General features: G+C 40.8%; 1 protein-coding gene across 2 annotated transcripts; it reads right to left on the minus strand.

The window, feature by feature from the left end:
* Positions 1-2,384: 2,384 nt before the first annotated feature.
* On the minus strand, positions 2,385-18,283 carry usp20 (ubiquitin specific peptidase 20). 2 transcript variants are annotated; one of them, XM_005720232.1, is made up of 26 exons: positions 18,053-18,283; positions 17,837-17,932; positions 17,616-17,723; positions 17,407-17,460; positions 17,048-17,110; positions 16,822-16,962; positions 16,592-16,694; positions 16,312-16,381; positions 16,027-16,140; positions 15,841-15,919; positions 14,442-14,958; positions 14,157-14,306; positions 13,347-13,459; positions 12,922-13,094; positions 9,316-9,410; positions 9,194-9,227; positions 9,056-9,101; positions 8,729-8,909; positions 8,470-8,596; positions 8,216-8,385; positions 7,966-8,047; positions 6,953-7,061; positions 6,763-6,865; positions 6,618-6,686; positions 6,367-6,535; positions 2,385-5,140 (listed from the first exon to the last, which is right to left on the minus strand). In XM_005720232.1, exons 3-25 carry the CDS (start codon positions 17,691-17,693, stop codon positions 6,378-6,380), a joined length of 2,829 nt encoding a protein of 942 aa, XP_005720289.1. In that variant the 5' UTR covers positions 17,694-17,723; positions 17,837-17,932; positions 18,053-18,283; the 3' UTR covers positions 2,385-5,140; positions 6,367-6,377. The 2 variants fall into 2 exon arrangements, with proteins under 2 accessions (XP_005720289.1, XP_005720288.1); XM_005720231.1 differs by having other exon boundaries at positions 17,837-18,283.
* Positions 18,284-18,403: the final 120 nt, after the last annotated feature.

Below are 18,403 nucleotides of genomic sequence, written 5' to 3' on the forward strand. Positions count from 1 at the left end.
AAAAAAAATGTATCTAAACATAATACACAGATCGCCAATAACACCTCTCGTGGATACAACATGGAAATGTGCTAAAAGAAAACACATTAGAAAACAATGAACAAATCAGTGGTGTAAACAAAACAATGGAAAAAAGTAATTCTGCCTATCATGTGTTAGGACGCGCCGTTCAAAGGTTCCTGTTGTTTTTCATATAAAGCTGGAGAACAAAGGAATGATTACCTCCTGAGTTCTCATCGCTTTCCTTAATATCTCTGCATGAATGAGAGCTTTCTCGATTGAGCTTCCAAACAAATAAAGCTGTTAGAGTTGATAGTACACTGCTAGACATACATGACTAATGTAAAGGTGGATGAATGTTGGGAAATTTCCCACCTTAACAAACAGTGTGTAGGGGATTGAAGGCACTGTATTCAAAAGTAGGATGACTATAGTGCAGATAGTTACCCCAGCTATTATTAAGGGAAAAAGCACACATCAAACACTTAATTTTTGATCGGTATTTGTCAAAGTTTTGTTTTATTCTGCTAAGATGACTCGAACACATTAAAGGGAAACCCTATTTCTACTTTCTTGTTAGAGAGTAAAAATGTCCAAGGACTTTTTAAATATAAAAATTTTTAAATAATTGATGAATCTGTCTATCTGAACTACTGTCGCCTATTTCCGCAATCAAGTTTCACATTGGATGGGTGTATTGCTGACTATACAAGCACAGTGCCAAATGTGAAGTTGTTTTGGATAAGGGGCGCCTCACTTAGCTGCAAGGCAAGAATGCCACGGGAACCAAAAGGTTAAAGTAGATATGTCACAGAATGAGATATTAGAAATCTGGAAAATTTAGAGCTGAGCATGCACAGTAGTGAGTCCACTCAATAGCCATGGCAAGCCAAGACACCCTTCAGAGGAAGCTCATTTCCACTGCTTGTATCCACAATCTCGTTCTTTCGGTCTTCACGCCCAGCTCTAACCATAGGTGAGGACAGAAATGTAGCATGACTAGTAAATCTACAGCTTCACCTTTACACTCATTTCTTTCTTCACCACAACAGACCGGTACAGCACCTGCATCTCTTCAGACAATATGCTATTCCCATTCTCTAGATCTAAAGATACTTGAACTCCCCTACTTAGGGGAGAAACTACTTTCCAAAGTGGAAAGAGACCTGCACCCTTTTTCGGTTGGGAACTGTGGCCTCAAACTTGGAAGTGCCAAATGTCATCCCAGCTCCAAATCGTCCTAGCGCAATGTATGGCGCTTGAAAACAAAGTGTCTGGACTTCTTTAAGTTTCCTTGAAGACTTTTCACCTCTCATCCAAGAAGCTTCTTCAGTTCTAAGAGCAAATGGTGGAGAGTTCCAGATTTTAAGCCCTATTGGGAGTGTCCCCAAGAGGGTCGTGGACCCCCTGTTGATCCTCTGCCCCACACCTTTGAAAGCGGGTGTGAGGCACAATCAGTCAATGTTTCAGGTGAACCCACTGTGAGACTAAGCCCCACCCTGTCAGGTGATTTACTGAGGTCAAATGGCTCAGGATGTGAGTGGTCGTTAAGGCGTCTGGGAAGGGTTCTCAAAACTGGATTATAGATGGCAGACAGTTGGTGTCTTAAACCACCGCCTCTGTTCAAAGATGGTCGTTCACAGTGGACATAGATGCTTCCTTCGCTCTTCTTTCAAACCATCTGTCTTCTCTGTCCGAAATGTGAACATTGGCATCTTCAAAAGAGAGACCTGTGTCCTTTAAATGCAGATGAATAGCTGAGTCTTGTCTTGTCGAGGTGGCTCTTCTACTCTTCACTCTTCACCAATTGCTCTTAGAACTAGAGAAGCTTCTCGGATGAGAGGTGAGATGTTTTTAAGGAAACTTAAAGAAGTCCAGACGGTTTTCTTTCCAAGCTCCTTTAACTACAATAATTTGGATGAACTGAGAACCATCCTAGCAGGTCACCACCTAATGAAGTCAGAAGGACCATATGATCTACCAAGCGATAGAAGTGATCTGGGCCCACCCAGCCAGAAACAATCTACCACTTCTGTACCTGAACTCTGGTGGAGCCCTGGTTGACCATTAATTCTCCACCCCCCAAAAAAACAAACAAACATTAACTTTGATTTTATTGGAAACCTAGATATATAACTACATGTACAGAGGTGAGCCAGTTTTGGCTTTATGGTTGAATTCACTGTCAATTTGTTCTGTGCCTCTATTTTGGCTCTTCTATTTGGCAAACGCAACCGGGGTGAATGATCATACTCTATTATTGAGACCCATCTGTTATGCCTCAAATTATAGCCAAAAATGATTCCTTGATACAAATGTGAAGAAATTCAGACGATTACTCCCAAATATGTGTGCGTGAACTCGTCATCAGGGAAAAATAGTAATTTCACTTAGAGGAATTTTTTATTTTTTTAAAAAAAGCAAATGACACAGAACGGGGAACACTCTGGAACAAACACCACTTTGCACCTTCATCTTACATAAAAGATTAAATAAGCCCTCACTATTATTTTCAGTCATTTGTTATCAAAGTACTTCTAGCTACTTTTAAACCGGCATCAGCTGAGTTGCAACATTTACCCACAGTCTACTTCTGGAGGTTTTTCACTGCCAGTCTAATACATATAATTTCTCCCTCAATGATTACTGACAAAATAGAGATTTAAAAGCAATGTATATGCACTGACACTTTATGAAAAACACCTATGGAGACTTCATGTCATGTAAATTGACAAAAAAAAGAAGAAGCATGTAATAGCTCATTAACACCATTTCTAAACCTGATTATTATTAACTGACAGTAGACTAGACTAATATAATGTAATGTAGTCTAATATATTAAAGGGAAAGAATTAGCTTATTAGTTAATGCCGAGCATTAACTACTTAAAATGTGGGGGCAACGTTTGGCAAGGGTTAGGGTTCCATTATTTATTTATTTTTTAAAAAGAACAAAAAAGGCAAGCGTGTGGTTTATCTGAAATGAGAAAGAGGATGACTAAGTTTACTTAGCTAAGCTTCTTACAGATTTGTTATCGAATTATCTCTCTTGCATTTCTGCAACATGAATTGCACACTTCAGGAAAATATCTAACATTTTATACTTATGCTAAATCTTTACAAGTTTTTTTTTTATTTACCACCTTCAGATTGGAGTCCAAACATTGCACAGTAGTATAAAACAAAATAATAATAATAAACAAAAGTATACATACACCGAATCAGTATAAGGAGTAACCTTATTGGTGCGACAGGTTTCTTTTCTTCTTCTTTTTTTTGCATATGTGATATCTGTTTGTGAAGCTGTTGTGTTATTTCTGCTAAATTTTTAGAAGATGGTGGGAAAAAGCACTTTGTACTTAATACTGCCCTTTAAACAAATACTGCATAATGGTCTATTGTAATAACAGGCATCTCAAAGTTAATTTACACTTAGAAATCAAAAGCTTCTGTCTCTTCTCTTCATAAAAACCAGCTCTGATGTTTTGTTGCACAAGATTCTCTTCATTAATCCTCTCTCACGCTCAACTTTCTGTCTATGCCCCATGAAAATTCCCATTTCCAAATTTCCATCTGTTAATATTCATAAACTCCTAAGTATTGATCGCTGCTTGCGTAAACTAAACAGAAGCGAGTCAACACTTCGATCATTTTGAGCACACAAAAAGATAACGGGTTGTCTGTTTGGGGTATAAAAAAAAATAAAATAACTCAACCTGTCAGTGAAATGTCCTCACTTGAGCAAAGAAGAACAAAAAAACCCAACTTTTTTTCATGCATTTATACCCAAAGTCTTTTGGAACCCACACATGCAGTTTTGTAGTCTGTAAATCCTTTTAAACAAATTCAAACCTAAAAAGACCCACAGTCCTGAGTGCTTTTAAAGAGGACATATTATATACCACTTTAACATGTTGATGCAGGCTTTACATGTCCCCGAAATGTTTAAGGTTCAGCTTATACCCCCAGTTTTCAACAGACTCTTTCAGTGCCTGTAGCTTTAAATTAAAAGTGCTGCTGGTGCCCAATCTCCTTTTCAGGAAGTGGTCTGTAAGACACACACGGGAGCAGCCGAAAGCACCACCCAGTGAGAGCAGTACAGCACAGTGTGCCACATAGACGTGAATGAGAGACTCTGATGTTTCTATCATTCTCAGTGTGATCATTTTACATGCAACACAAAGCAATCACAAACAACCACTGATTTGAGCTCATGATTATGAACCATGGATCAATTCAAAAACTGAAACTTTAGCAATGCAGCTTTAAAAACTGGCTCATAACTGGCGACAGGTTACAAGCCAGGTTGTAGTTTGTGTCTTCATATTTCACACTCATTTCATTGTCTGTAAACAAAAACTGAAGATTATGTAAATGAGGTCAGCTGTAGTGGGATTTTAAACGTGCTGAAATGCAGTACAGGGTGCGATGAGGAGAGATGCAAAGAGACGTAAAGGACCGAGCTGAGCTTGGACTAAAGCAGTAAAGGTGACATGAAAACACAGAAATGTACACCAGGGCAGGTCTGTTGTATTCAGGTGCATCTATTCACCAGTGGGGCCTGTATGTAACTACATGCAATATCTCTAGGGATGCTCTTTTGCCATCTTTTGTGGAAAAACAAAGTAGATATGCATAATATGTCCCCTTTAAAGATCAAAGTGTCCGACTGTGATTTATCTGACATCCCTCTCGTCATGGCCGTACCTGCTGATATGTAACTAAATAACAAAAAGCACTGTTAATGTCTCTGGGTTTGCTTCCAGGGAAGAAGAGAAGTCCTCAAAAGCAACACACTGTAATTCTATTCTCCGCAGCATTTCGTCTTGTAATACTTGCAGCCATCTGCCCGTTTAGCATTATACAACACCATGTCACTACAGCGGCCACTGAGACACCACAGCTACCAAAAACAGCTCCAGGGATGTGACAACATCTTATTTGTACACCTCAACATTAAGGATCAAAGTTATCCAACAAATAAACCGTGTTGTTTTTAGGTAGCGTTTTCTCTTGCTGCAACATGGCTTCAGAATAACATGCTGCTACATTTACAAAGTGCTCAAGACGGGGCTTCTTCACCGTGGTGCAAATTCCTCAGCTTCCTGTGAGGACAAGAGTGGAAAAAGGGCTCAGACGACCTGGGGATGATAAAAGTTGAGAAACAGTTTGAGAATGAGCAGACCCTTAGTGAGGCATCATCTCCAACTCTATATTATGGATTTATAGCAGTTAAGAGACCAGATATCCTTCTTTCTGCTGATTTACCCAAATACACTAAAAGGCATACCTGAATCCACTCTGTGTATATACAGCATATATAGGGATATGTATGTTTATAAGTACAGTGTTGTGCAAATGTCTTGAGCCACCTCTCACTGCTATATATTTTCCAAAAAAATTCCAGACATTTATTGAATCCTGCAAACATACATGGAAATACAGAGTTTGTACAGTTCTGACAAGTTCAGCAACAGAGCTTCAGGCCTTTTGTTCTCTTCTCTGTCAAGATGATCCCACGCTGCTTCAATAATGTTGAGGTCTGGGCTCTGAGGAGGCATTTTATTGCGATTTTTGAATCACTTATTGCTAAAAGATGAAGCTGTTACCAATCAGACACTTTCTAGATGGTATATCATGGTGAATCAATATCTGACAATACTTATTATATTTGTTCCATCACAAATCCCACAAACCAAGGCAGCAACTCCCCCGTGTTTTACAGATGGCTGTAGACACTCACTGTTGGACCTCTTCTGACCGCCACCATACATGTTGATAATAAGTTTTAAATGTGGATCCCCTGCTCTGTGATCAGAATTTACACCAAAAATACAGAATCTGAATTCCTTTGTTTATAAGACCTGTTGCCACTGATTTTCACTCCAGCTCCTGTGTAATTACACACACCTCAGCCACTTCAGATAACAGGAGATGAAGTCCAGATGCAACTTTTAGGTCCATTTTTTCACGTTTTTGAGGCCTGCCAGGTCGTCTTTATCCAGGTTCCTTAATTTTTTTTTAGGACACACTGCACACCATGCGGAGATGTGCCAAATTTAAAGCTAATAGCTCTGTGTTGTGTAACTGTCTTATGTTTGGATTTGGGGTGTTTTTTTATAGATTCAACTCAAGGAAATGGGAACAAATAATCTTCGTGACAGGCTCCTAATAACAAAGTGCCTAAAGATACAATTTAAAATTAAACAACAAACATTAAACAAATTTCCTCTGAAAATGGTCAGGTACGAGGACTGGACTCAAAATGAGGCCAGAGAACTATTGCTAAAGATCACTTTTTAAAAATTCAAAAACATCAGTCTCAAAAGTTTTGCACAGCAATGAAGCAAAGTGTAAAGATTCCAACCTCTCTTTATCTCAAAGTGCTCTCGTCTCTGCCTCAATCTTCCTCTCTCCGTGAAGGGTGTCGGGGTCAGCCGGGGCCACCGTCTGTCTCACTGCAATCTCAGGGCCTCCGCCATAAATTCCCAACAAGTACTGCCAAGTCTCCTCTGAGATCTGACCATAGTCTGCACCTGTGGTGAAAAAACACGCAATGTCTAAAAGCAGTACATTGATTTTCTACCTTTATGTCCTTTTCAACCTCCTCAGACTTACCTTGCTTTAGCTGTATATGTCCTCCTTTCATAACACCGATTTTACTGTTGTCGATGGGACCGGGTGGCTCTGGGAAAAGGAAAGTATAAAAGTATTTGGTAAAGAGAGAAAGATGGGAACTCGAATGCGCTGCTACTCATCGTACCATTGTCTTTGCCCTTCACAAAGCTCTCCCACTCTCTGAACCACTGCATGCTGATACACAGGATCACTGTTGGAGCCTCCTCAGCTTGAAACTCTTTGTTCAGCTACACACAAGAGAAAAAAAAAAAAGTTCATTCAACACAAAGACACTTTAGCACAAAGGTAAACTTTTACATAACACACACGTTTACCTTGATGAAGGTGTCAATTTCTGTTTTTCTGCGTTTAGCTAGAGCTTCAATCTCCACCTGACAGATTGCACACATGTAGAGGTGGTTGACTGCTGGGCCACCTCCGAAGCTGAAAGCAGAAAAAAACCGTAACAGAGAGATTAACACATGATTTGATAAGCAAGTATAAGGCCTTTTTGTTGGTCTTTACATCAATGCTGAGATGCATGTCATCTTTAAATCAAAGTGGTCAACAATGTTGCTACATGACATAACCATTCAGCTCTTATGCCGAGTGACAGTTTTGGTCATTTTGATTCTAAACAGCAGCAGCGTCTGGTTTCTTTTTTAATACAGACAGAAGTACTGAGTGACACCTCTTCAACCTTTTTCAGGTATAAAAATCAAGCACCTAACCACGCAGCTTGACTTTACACACGTTGGTGAAAGAGTGGGTCATTCTAAAGCGCTCAGTGGATTCAAGTGTGGTGCTGTAATACAATGCCACCGTTGGAACAAGTCAGTTTGCGACATTTCCTTCCTCCTAGCTCAACCTCCTTGTTCTAAGTGCTATTACTGCAAAGCAGAAGTGCTTGGCACCAAAGCAACTTTTGTGTGTCTGATTTCAAGAGTGCTGGTCGAGATCTGTGTAAATAGTTTTGTAAATCAGACAACTTGTTCTGTTTCACTGTATATACTGAACACTACAGGAGTGAGAAACCTTTATCATTAAAACCTCTTTTCTCTTGTTTACTGGATAGGGGTTTAGGTGAGCAAATTGTCTTTTGTTTGACTCTTAATTTGGTCAGGGAAGATTAGGGACCTTTGAAGATCTTTTGTTTGTTTCATTGCCATAGCTCACTGCTGAAGTCAATAAATAGCTGCATAGCATTTGCAATTGCTCTGTGTTTTGGCTCTTTCTTGGGTGGAGTTGGAGAGGGGGAATCACATTTCTTGTTACGCCCAGGTTATCCCAGGCCAAGGTCGTAACATAGTCATACTGAGGTTTGTTTGGCAGCATGGAGCACGTTTACCTGTTGTAAAGGTATTCCCACACGTTCTGGGGAACAATCACAACCAGATCATCTATGTAGTGGTATTTATTAGGAGGGATCCCTGCACAGAGATGAAACACGTTAATAAAGACAGTGCAGGCATGTTTTTCTAATCAAGACAAGTCAGTGGACGACTTAATAAAAATATTTATACCAAGCTGCAGGCTGAGCCATGAAAGTAAAGCGAGCAATTCTGATTTTAAAGAAGAGACTTATTAACCACACATACCGCCGTGTTGACAAAGAAACGTGTGGTTGCTGATGGGGCCTGGCTCAGCGAAGGTGTTGAACTTGTTGAGCCATTCTCTGGAGATGTAAAACTGCAGCAGGCTGGGCTCCTTCATATTGGCCAGAGCCACCACCTTCTGCCTCTCTCTCACAGCCTCCTCGCTACTTTTCCTGCACGAGTACAATAGAAATAAATCACTTAACACATCTTGGACGAATTAGCGTAGAGTCTATGTAAATGACGCCTTTGCTCACCTATAGAACAACACATAAGCCTCTGCGTTCTGCACCACCGTCTCATGGACTTCGGTAACATACTGGTCATCAAACTCATACCACTGGCCGTTGATTACATTCTGACAGTAAGCTATGTAGTGCCCACCTGCACCCATAAACAGCATGACAAAACATATTAGAGACAGAGGCTAATCAGATATGTGTTTTGCTCGCTCTGTGAGGAAATATTGCCCACGAGGGAAATGATATATCAACAGGAAACTTTGTGGTCTCATACTTCCTGCAGTGCCATGGTGGCAAATGACTGACAGCAAGTCGTAAGTGGTAACTTGCGATGGACTGTCTTTAGCCAGGAAAGGTCGCATGTCGAGGCCCTCGAGCGGGAAGGACACGTGGCTGCTTATCTTGAACGAATACATGACCTCGTGCCGAAAACGTTTCAGGTGAATGCACAGAATCTACGCAGCAAATACAGGACAAAACAAGGAAATTAAAGATGGCATTATGCAGCAGATTGCAAATGAAACCGATGTGTTATCTACTGAAAGAAAGTGCTGAGCTAAAAAACAAAAATGTAAAAAGAAAAAAGAAAAGAAAACCGCACCTCTGGAAGTCTAAGCACTTTGCAGTATTTGACACCATTTCTCAACCTGTAGAAAAGAAAACACTGTGTGAATAAATGCATACAAGTACTCTCCTTTTAAATCAAGGATATATATTTCAAGCATTTAATTTGACGCACTTTTTACATCTCTCACAGCTGTACATGTTATCCCCTGGGAAAAAACAAAGAAAATGAATGGAAATTGAAATTCTGACATATAAACTATGCTAGTATTGGAGCATTATTAGAGCACCAATTACCTTTGAGTTCATCTGCAGCAAAAAAAGCAGCAAGGCAGTCCTCTAGTGTTACCATGGGCCCCCAAAACCAACTGGGGATACATGAGACTACAAACCTGCACAACACAAACACAAATACTCAAAACAAAAAAAACCAAAGCAAGCTGGAGAAATATTAGCTTTAAAAGGCAACTCTAAACTTCAGCGCAGTTGATCACATAGTGAAAATGTTTCCCCTTTTTCAATTAGTCATTTTTAATCATTCTTACTAATAAGCCTGAATATTCTTTAAGCTTGATTCTCAGACAAAACAAAGTGAGTTAGAGGATGGACTGATGTGAAAGTTAGAACATCTGGAAAACTGCAATTCCTTGAAATGGCCGTTTGGGGCTGGCTCCAAAAGCGAGTCAAAATGATATTTATTGTATTAAGAATTAAGGTTATTGGGGGCGTGACTTAATAACTGGAAATCTTAAGGTTACAGATGTCCGCTATAATCACTAGAGTCTTTGCAAAGACTCCACCAGAGCTAATTAAAGCTAACTGAAGTCACTCGCCCTTTCTGAGGCGACTTTGGGTTAATTTGATAAGAATTACCTGCCAATAACTAAAAAATGGAGTAACAATTCATCCAAAAGCACTCATATAAATAATTATAAATCACTCAAGTGTTTTCCATTGTAACCACCAAATTTCCATTGGAGAATAGCTTCAAATCATAATGTAATTTTGTTGCTTTTATTTTGAAGGCGGATGTTTGTTTTTTAAGTAGTTTTTAAAAATGACTTTGACTTCTAAGAATTTATTTACTGAAGTTGGAGGTAAAGTTGTATGCTTAGTTTGTGTAGAGCAGATTAGTGTGATTCACCACTGAATCACCACGATGAAAAGATGAATACAAGATGAAACACGTAGACTTGAAGAACTTGACTGTTTTAGAGAGTGAAAGTTTTACACATCCACGTATGGGGTGGTCAAGACCAGCTTTGTGAGTTCCCACAAAAACAACTGAAAAACAGTAAAAAATATTCTCAGTAAGAATATTTTTACGTTTTGGGCCGGACTAACACACCTTGATAAAACAGCATTTGAAAATGTGCAAACTGTTAACAGGAAGGAACGAGGACATTTCGGGGAAATCTAAAGCTTCGGCTGAAAACAAAGCAGACAATTTTGACTTTTTCTCCTTGCCACCGGATGAGAAATGTGATATCTGCAACACAGCCCAATATAAGTCTATGTACACGTGAAACAAGAGAGTTTGACATCATGGAGGAGCTGGAGTGATTCGTCCATGACGGTAACCGCATGCTTGGATAGGCTGGAGCTGAAACGGCACAAACTGGCAGGTGTTACAACGAATGGCTGTCTAAATCTGAAGAAAGATAAAGTGACTGAAATGAACACAGAACTGAAATTGATGTTTTTGCACTGAATTATACACCAGGAAGTGTTGTGTAAGTCATTGCTAAAAATGAACCATGTTGCAAGAGCAAAAGCACCGAATCATTAGTATTTCACATCATCATCACTGCTGGATCTTTATCGTTCTCTCAAAGAGGAGAGATTTCCGTGTATCAGAAGACGCTCTTTGGCTCTACCTTCATATGTCAATAAATATGCTTAGTGACTAAGTTTAACAAATCCCCTCTCAGTGATGATCACCTGTCTGCTGTCCTTCATATTTCTACCTGCAGCGCTCCACAACAGTCCCGGTTTCTCATGGGGAAAAAGCTGACCCCTGTGTTAGCTGATAACAGCATTGTCAAAACACGGCCACTTCTGTTTCCATAATATCAAGATTGCAACAGCCGTGAAGGTAAAAGTCAAAGCTTTGAAACAAGACTTCATAAACTAGTCTGTGCCATCACAGCAGAGTAGTAATGTGAACATGAATTTTTGAGCTATGATGACGCAAACAAAGCGTAGGAGTATGACCTTATAGGTCAGATCTTATCTGCACTCCTTCCTGAGGGAGATATCTGGCTCTTTAGTCTCCGGATGCTCTGCCTGTATAGTGCCAACATACGTGCACAGGTAGTTTGATGGTGATTTTTGGAAAAATACACTTACCAATGAGACCGAACCAAAAGAGTACCGTAATTGTCGGGCTATAAGCCGCTACTTTTTGCACAAGCTTTGAACCCTGCCGCTTTTAGTCAGGTGCGGCTTTTCTATGGATTATCCATGAGTTTTGTCATATCATAAGACGATTTGTTTTGTTTGTTCCGCTGTTGTACGGCACTACGTTGCCTGGCGGAAGGGCATATGATCAGACACACAGTATCGGGGTTCAAGAGTGGTATGTTGGTCAGGTACGTGGTATTTTAGCTTGTGCGGCTAATATTCAGGTGCGCTTTGTAGTCCGGGAAATACGGTAATGTTTTAAGCCAAAAAACAAAAACAGTAATGAGTTCAAAGATGCTCTAAATCTCTAAAAGATTTATTCTCTTTTTTAAAAAGAGAATAAATCTGGGTTAAACAATAAAAGCCCTCTTCCACCATTGCTTGAGTGTTATTATGAAATCAAAGGAGTAGCTTTTAAAGGGAACCCCGGCTATTAACACATGTTTGCGCTAAAATATGCACTGTGCTTCCAATAACATATATGTGGTATTAAAATACGCCAAATGTTTTCCTTTCAGGCACATTTTATACAAAACCAATTTACCAGTAGGCCGCCATTGTTATTTACTTCTCAGTGCACTCTGGGTCCCTGTCAGGGATGCATAATTTGGCACGACACCATTGCCATTGGCAAGCAGTAGCTGCATAGACACCAGTAGTTTTCCCTCACTTTCACATCCTCGTGTGACGGATTGTTTTCATCTTCATCTAAACTAAGTACTGGTTGACTATTTTCATCCTCTCTCAGATTGCTCTGGTTCAAACTGGAAAGGTTGAACAGAACCCATTTCCAGGGCACTGCTAACTGTTAACTCGATGCGGTGCAACCGTGTGACGTCACTATCCAGAGTATTTTTGCTGAAAAGTGTAAGTGTAGTGCATTTCAGAGCCACCTTAAGTTTACCAAATCTGTCCAACCAATGAGTAACTGAGTGACTCTAGATGGCCTCTCTACATGTCCTACACACAAACTTTATCTGTTTTATCAGCACATTTTCAGAAAAAAATGTGATAAATCATTGAAGGAAGTTATCTATGAGACATCACCTGCAATACACTTCCTCTAACTAGCAAAGTGATTGCTAGTTACAGGAAATAAACTATTCATTTTTTAGATCTATTTAGTTTATAGATCTGGCATAGCACATGCGTTCATATTCATCATCGAACACACAGACACGTGTTGCAGCACCTACTGAAAAGACTAGCTAAATAAGAAGCTTTTGTAGTTTTATGATTCATTTTCAGGAAATACACAAAAACTTTGAAAAAAACTGACAGGCCAAGCAAGTTTCTACTCGCTGTTAATTCTGTAAAAATGTTACCTTGCAGGCATATAGAAAGCTTATCTAACTACATCTGAAGTTACAGGAAACTGAAGTCAGAAACATACCAGATTAAAAGTATATCGGTAACATCAGCAGTCAAAATTATGCACAACTAAGGGTCAAACATGCAAACGTCGTCTCAGCCTTTTTCAATTATATTTCATTCACTGACCGCCGTATGGAGTCCATGATGTAGGAGATCCACCCCTGCGAGCCGTAAGTGTCAGGGCACACACCAGTCTTCACCGGCAGGTTCTGATGGATGGATGAATGGAGCTTTGCTAGGTCTTCTTTACCAGGAATAGGGAGGGATAAGTCCTGGAAGGTTTCCACTGTAGTTGAGACCTGTACCAAATTCAGAGAACCAGTTTAAACAGCATACCTCTAGCAGTAAAAGAGCAATTATGAATGTGTTTTAATCACTCTAATTACACAAAAAAGTCTGTATAATACTGAAATGAAATAATTGCACAAGTCACTTCATTTCATTTAAACCTGCTTTGATAGGAAATGTAATATAATTTAACAAATAAACATATTTTATCAAGCGTATACTCTACCTCCCCCTTGTGTTCAAATATGTGAAGTGCATCTTACCCTGTCACAGGTCAAACACTGGACTAGACTGAGGATCGAACCATCAAAGATGTCCGAGATCACACTGCGATAGTGAGACTGTTTTTTCTTCCTGGCACTGAGCAGCAGCTGAGCTGGAAGACACATGATGGGAGGGAGGGCTGGCTTCAGAAGACAAAGGCAGAGAGCATCTCAAAGAGTGCCACCTTAACTAACATCTTTGTAACTGTGTATACTCAAACTGAAAATGACTTTCAGATACTATTCAGCAGCTACACATACCTTTTAATGCCTGCCACTAATTCATTCATCCTTCACTTGTCCAGTTTTCTCATTTTTTAAAGGCCACACTGCACACCATGATGAGACATCCCAAGTTTTCAGCTAATATGTGTCAAAGTACTACTTTATGCCTATCAAACTGTGTTATCATTGACATTTTAAATTCAGCCAAAGAAATGGGAATAAATTATGTGTTTTTTCCAACCGACTGACGGTTTGAATGATACGCGAGTCACGTGAGCCTCCACAGTCACCTGACCTAAACCTTGGAGTGAAAATGAGTGTAAAAGCAGCCAACATCTCCAAAAATAAAAAACTTAGAAAGACTCAAGAACTCCACTTTGGACAGTGTGATTCTACAGGCAAAGACTCGCCTGCTTCATATGTGAAACATTAAGAAGCATCCTATGTTGTTTACTTACAGTTCTGTACATGCGACTACCACGGTAGTGCGGTAAAAATGTGTTTTACCGAGGCAAATGTTTCTCAACCTGGGGACTCTGTTAAAATTGTGAAGCATCTTGAGCAGTCTATGAGAAAATTTCTCACCTTTTTTGAAGGAGTATGCAGGTCCTGAAGAGCGGAGAGGGCTGGACCGGGGGGGACTGGAGGACAGTTTGGGATGCAGCTCTTGAAGGGTGCGCACAGGACTGCAGGGAGTGGACTGGGGCTGGGTCATCGATGCTTCATTGTCTGGCTCTAGAAAACATCACAGTGGAAACACAAACTTAATGATAACTGATGATATTCTACAATACATAACTGAATAATCCAATATATAAATATATAGATATATAAATATATAAAATCACTGTGTTCCTGCTGGTCTTGTACCTGAGCTGTTGTTGCTCGGGACTTGACTTTGCCCTGTGTTAGACGTCTGATGGTTTTCCTGACTTTGGACCTCTGTGTTTGGGGCTGCAGGCTCCTCTTCATCCTCCGCCCTCCTTTCTGGAGACCCTTCCTCAACTGCTGTGTCCACATCAGCATCTTCATCCATCTCTTGTGAGCCTCCACGGAGCGGGGAGCCGGGTAACCTCCTTTCTTTAAGCCTCTCCTTCTCAGAGATCACTGCACCACTACTGACGTCCCCCATTCCACCTGCCGGTGACCGTATCCCATCACACTCATCCTGGATGAGCAGCTCGCTGTCACCCACCCCTCCTCCCTCCCCTCGGTCACTACTGGAGCCAGAGTCACAGGAGAGGAACTCATCCTCAGAGGGGGAGCGGTCTCCGTCTCTTCTGTCCTCCCCGTCGCTCCCGTCGTAGCCCACGTTACACTCCGACAGAGGCTCCTTCAGCTCTTCGTGTAGCTGGTCCATCAGACAGCGCAAGAACTCCTGAGTGTCCTGGACAACACAGAAACCTTATATTAACTGCATGGATAGGGCCGCATTCACGGAGAACATTTGTAAATGGACAATAGATAAACACAAATATTGCAAGCAAAAAGACAGAAACATTGGAGTAACAAAAAATCGGTTTGCACATTAGCGAGATACCATGTGCTGATCACAGCCACTGCGTAAACAGACAAATCAAACATTAACTAAGCCACCGAGAAAATATGGAAAAAATAACAAGAAACTGGATTGGAGATATCTCGATACTGTGTGACTGTCTGCATTTTCTCTTTAAATAGGATCAGACAAACTAAAATACTAAGTCTGACTTGAAGTTTATCCTTAGACGTGCCATGAAACATAACTGGGTAAAAATGAAGCCCTCGGTCTTTTCAGTATTCAAATATGAAGGATACAGAACAACAGAAGTAAAGCCTGTGTTATTCCAAGGAGCAGTTATCTTTCAGATTAAGCAGCCTCTCAGAAGGGAAAGGGAAATTCAATTCCTGTCTTTATGTTAAAAGAAAAAAAATCCATTTCCTATTACTTTGTCTAGTTCCCCCTCCAGACAAATGGCATTTGACGGAAGGCTTGTAGTCTAACAATGAAAGTGATTAAAGATAAAGGAAAACAGGAATTAACACTAATGTGGATTTCTCTTTGTCAAAGGCCAATCAACCATGTTTGTGTACTTGCTTTAACTGCCACAAGGGGGAGACAAACTGCAGATTTAAAACTGAGTCAAAAACAATGGACTGCACTTTAAAATACACAACCGAGTAATCTTGTGAAAAGCATTTTTTGCAAATCCAAGGGTTTAATGATATAAAATCCAATAAAAGGACAGTGTCAAGATGCTGTTGAAGCATGCCGGGCGGACAGCCCTACCTGCTGAGCGTAACCACGAAACATGGGGTTCACCAGTTTGATGCCGTGGGACAGGCTGGTAGGGACAACATAGCTGGGCCTGAGAGGGGAGCAGTAATAAGAGACATGCAATTATGTTTTCATTTTAATGACTAAACACTAGTTTGTTGTCCAGTTTACATACAATCACTGTGATGCTTTAATTACCGTTTTTTATGCCAGAGTTCTGAGATGAGTTTCTGGTAGCTCTTACACAAAGCAGGCTTCTTGTCAGTCCTTACCAATCCACCGCAGTCCAGAAAAAACTGAGTGAGAGGAGGGCTAATGAGGGGGAAGAGGGACAGCTGAGGTTAAAGCACCTCTAACATTAGTAGTAGATGTAAAACAAAAGAGAAGCTTTATTGTTTGACTGAAATATGTCCAATGATTAACCTGATTAGAACCAAAACAAACATTAAAGTTGTTCTACATTTTAGGAGGAAAAGCACGCACCAGTTGGACAGGGCTTGAAGAGCTGCGTTCATGTAGCAGGAATTTCCGATGTTTTTCATTCCTGTCAACCCTACAAACAAAGATCCAAAAAAAGATCACCAATCATGAAACACTTTATACCCTCTGAAAGCGTTCAAACTAAACATCTTAGACATAAAGACTGCTGTACAAGTCAGAGAGAAAAGAAAAACCTTCAAGGCCTGAATAAAAAGAAACCAGGGCAGCTTTGACCACCAGTCTAGAAATGTTTGAAGCTGATCAAGCATGCATGCATATATACCTCTGGGTTTAAGCTCATCCTCTTCTGACTCTGAGCCTTCTTCTTCGGCCACAGCAATCGGTACCGCTTTGAGTGGGTGACCAACTGTCTGGGGAGAGGTTTCCTAGGAAGAGAATAAACAAATATTATAAGCATCTTGTGTGTGTGTGTATTTCTTGTTCTTATGTTAAAATGTAAATTCCACTAGTAAGACACTTAACATAAAAACATGAGCTGGGTTGAACTCATACCTGCTCTGTAGCTTTACAGAGGTGTGCTGCAGCAGCTACGGGCACCAGGGCCGGCCTGTGCTCCAGAAACACCTCTCGCTCACACACATAACACCAGATCCTGAACGTTGTCAGATTCACGGTAAGGTTGTGCTTCTTAGCCTAAAAAGGAAGCACACAATCTGCTTATAGACTACTAATTTAAAAAAAGGGGCTTGCAAATAAATTTTGTATGAAAGGGCCGTACCTGTGCATGCAGTGTGCTGTGATCAGAGTAGGACTCTCCGCACCCGACATACGGGCAGTCATTCTGCAAATCAGACACAATGTAAGATAGGATCTCCTTCCTTTTTGCTTCTCTGTTCAGAATCCAAAAATCAATCAACACCCTTTATCGCTTTCCTGAACTGAAGAGGAACTGCATTTTTAAGCACATTTATACTCCACGCTAACATTAATTATTCAGCATTCACCTGGCCCTCCAGTCTCTGATGATATATGCTAAGTGCAGTGTTGGCTTAGAATTTAAGCCACCTTTTAGCTTTATAGCTAACGATTTCAGATAATAACGTAAGGTATTTAACAGGATCTAAGTCCTAACCTTACCTGCAGACAGGCCCACAGGTTTGGACCACCAGCTCCACATGACTGACAAGTTCCCTACAGGCAATATTAACACAACATAGTAAAGAAGAAGAAGTTTATATGCATGGATATTACATGAGCACAACACAGCTGAAGTGCTTATTTCAGTCGCCATCCACAACAGGGTATATTTTACATCTGACAGCAGCTTCACTGTATGAAAAGCGCACCTTAGACTTCTGCAGAAGGTCCTCCTTTGTCACCTCGCCTATTGAATCGAGGTGGGGGCAAACGTCTTGTTCAGCCATAGTTACCAACTATCTTCTTCTGGTGGACGTCTGCAAACGTGACAGGCCATTAATAGCAATAAAGTCTTCAGAAAGGGGCTGCTGCAAGCTAACGCTAGCTCCATCACCTCAACACCAAATACACAGACAGACATCGCACTCACCTCGTCTCTGGCTGATAGCTCAAAAGCAGATGCAGCAGCAGCTGTAGTCTGTCATTACCGCGAAGACAACAAGCCCCTAAACAGAAGCTGTCAACCCTGCAAAGGTAAAGGCCTTCTGTTTACCCACCAAAGCTCACGAAACATCTCCTGGCCCGCAGCGACGTGCTTTACAAAGGGCTCACAAACAGGAGCGGCTACCGCGACCCGAAATCTTACTTTTCATGTCCGTGCAAACAGCTCGTGCTGAATGCGAGCAGGTGACAGTATGCTAGCAAGACACCGAGGAGGTGACGCGATATCCCGGCAAACCATCCCCAAACAACCTCCCCCCCGCGCCACCTCCATCTGCAGAGAGGCCCGGCACGGCACGCACGACCACTGGGGACGACGTCAGGCTGAAGGAGGAGACGTCAGCCCCGGCCACCGTTAGGTCAGCACATGCAAATTCAGTTCCGCTGATGAAAATGAAGGCTCTCTTCTTTTTTTAATAATAGATCTGTTTCCTGAGTAACATTTGATTCATAACTATTTTATTTGTATATATAGATACATATAGATTCATAAACC

Source organism: Pundamilia nyererei, unplaced genomic scaffold (genome assembly GCF_000239375.1).
Source record: "Pundamilia nyererei isolate P.nyererei 1_Seehausen unplaced genomic scaffold, PunNye1.0 scaffold00002, whole genome shotgun sequence".
Lineage (NCBI taxonomy): Eukaryota > Metazoa > Chordata > Actinopteri > Cichliformes > Cichlidae > Pundamilia > Pundamilia nyererei.

Bases quoted from the DNA above. Each gene is read 5' to 3' on its own strand.
- usp20 (XM_005720232.1), bottom strand. From the start codon at position 17,693: ATGGCTGAACAAGACGTTTGCCCCCACCTCGATTCAATAGGCGAGGTG. The intron at 17,111-17,406 runs GTAAGGTTAGGA...TCTGATTTGCAG, and splicing joins ACCTGTGGGCCTGTCTGCAG to AATGACTGCCCGTATGTCGG. The intron at 9,102-9,193 runs GTGCGTCAAATT...TCTTTTCTACAG, and splicing joins AGCTGTGAGAGATGTAAAAA to GTTGAGAAATGGTGTCAAAT.